A 1,023-nucleotide genomic window follows, 5' to 3' on the forward strand; every position below is an offset into this window, starting at 1 on the left:
TTGAGTGTGAAGTGAGGTATTTTGCGTTTCTTTTCAGCAGTAAGTTTTGGCGTTAGTTCTCATGTGGGTGTCTTACCTGTCCTGCGTGGGTCATAACTGCTGTGCGGGGGCGCTGTGTGTGGCCTCTGGTGACCCCGCTCCTCATCTGCTCTAGGTCATCAGTGAGCTCCACGGAAAGAACATCGAGGACGTCATTGCTCAGGGTGAGGTCGTGTTCGAGGCTTTGGTTTGCACGGTCCATTCTAATCCCTGCCGGTCAGCCTGTGGCCTGCCAGGCTTCGCTTGTGGACCAGAGCACCCTAGAAGCCTTACCCAGAGGAGTGAGCAGGGTCTCCGTGGGCTCATGCTATGGGCGCTTCTAGACAACCCCTGGGCAGAGCGGCAGGGGCGCCTGTGCCCTCAGTGAGCGTCTGTAAACAAGTCTCACCACGGGGGGCTAGGACTGACCACAGGCCCTGCCCTGTGAGGTCAGGCTGGAGCTGGGCTTGCTTGGGAGTTGAGCTTTGGGGGAGTTGTTTTTGTCTGTGAGCTCACTGTGGGGGATGAGGATCTGGACACTGGGACAGTGGATTCTCTCTGCCTGGTCGTAAGCATGTTTGTCCAGCTTATCTCCCGGGTAGGGCACCGTGGGCCTGCAGGTCTGCTGGAGGGATTCCTAGAAGCCCGTGTCTGGGAAAATGGGAATCTGACACAGACCCGGACGAGCTGGACAGTGCCCCTTCACTCTGAGATGACATTCAGGTGGAACACCAGGGCTCACCTCCCCTTTGGTCTCTGCAGGTATCGGCAAGCTGGCCAGTGTGCCGGCTGGCGGGGCTGTGGCCGTCTCCGCTGCCCCAGGATCGGCAGCACCCGCTGCGGGTTCTGCTCCAACCGCAGCAGAGGAGAAGAAGGAGGAGAAGAAGGAAGAGTCGGAGGAGTCAGATGATGACATGGGCTTCGGCTTGTTTGACTAGAGTCCCGCTCCCCTGCAAATAAAACCCCCCCCCCAAAAAAAAGAAAGAAAAAAGTCAAATAAGTAAT

At 57.4% G+C, this 1,023-nt stretch overlaps 1 protein-coding gene across 1 annotated transcript in view; it reads left to right on the forward strand.

The window, feature by feature from the left end:
- Nucleotides 1–983, forward strand: part of LOC105001433 (60S acidic ribosomal protein P2-like) — a 4,763-nt gene extending 3,780 nt beyond the window's left edge. The window contains exons 3-4 of the mRNA XM_010857699.1: nt 155–203; nt 781–983. Coding sequence (XP_010856001.1) covers nt 155–203; nt 781–956 — 225 coding nt within the window. The 3' untranslated portion in view covers nt 957–983. The remainder of the gene's footprint in view (nt 1–154; nt 204–780) is intronic.
- Nucleotides 984–1,023: the final 40 nt, after the last annotated feature.

This window comes from Bison bison, unplaced genomic scaffold (genome assembly GCF_000754665.1).
Source record: "Bison bison bison isolate TAMUID 2011002044 unplaced genomic scaffold, Bison_UMD1.0 scf7180017854933, whole genome shotgun sequence".
Classification (NCBI taxonomy): Eukaryota; Metazoa; Chordata; class Mammalia; order Artiodactyla; family Bovidae; genus Bison; species Bison bison.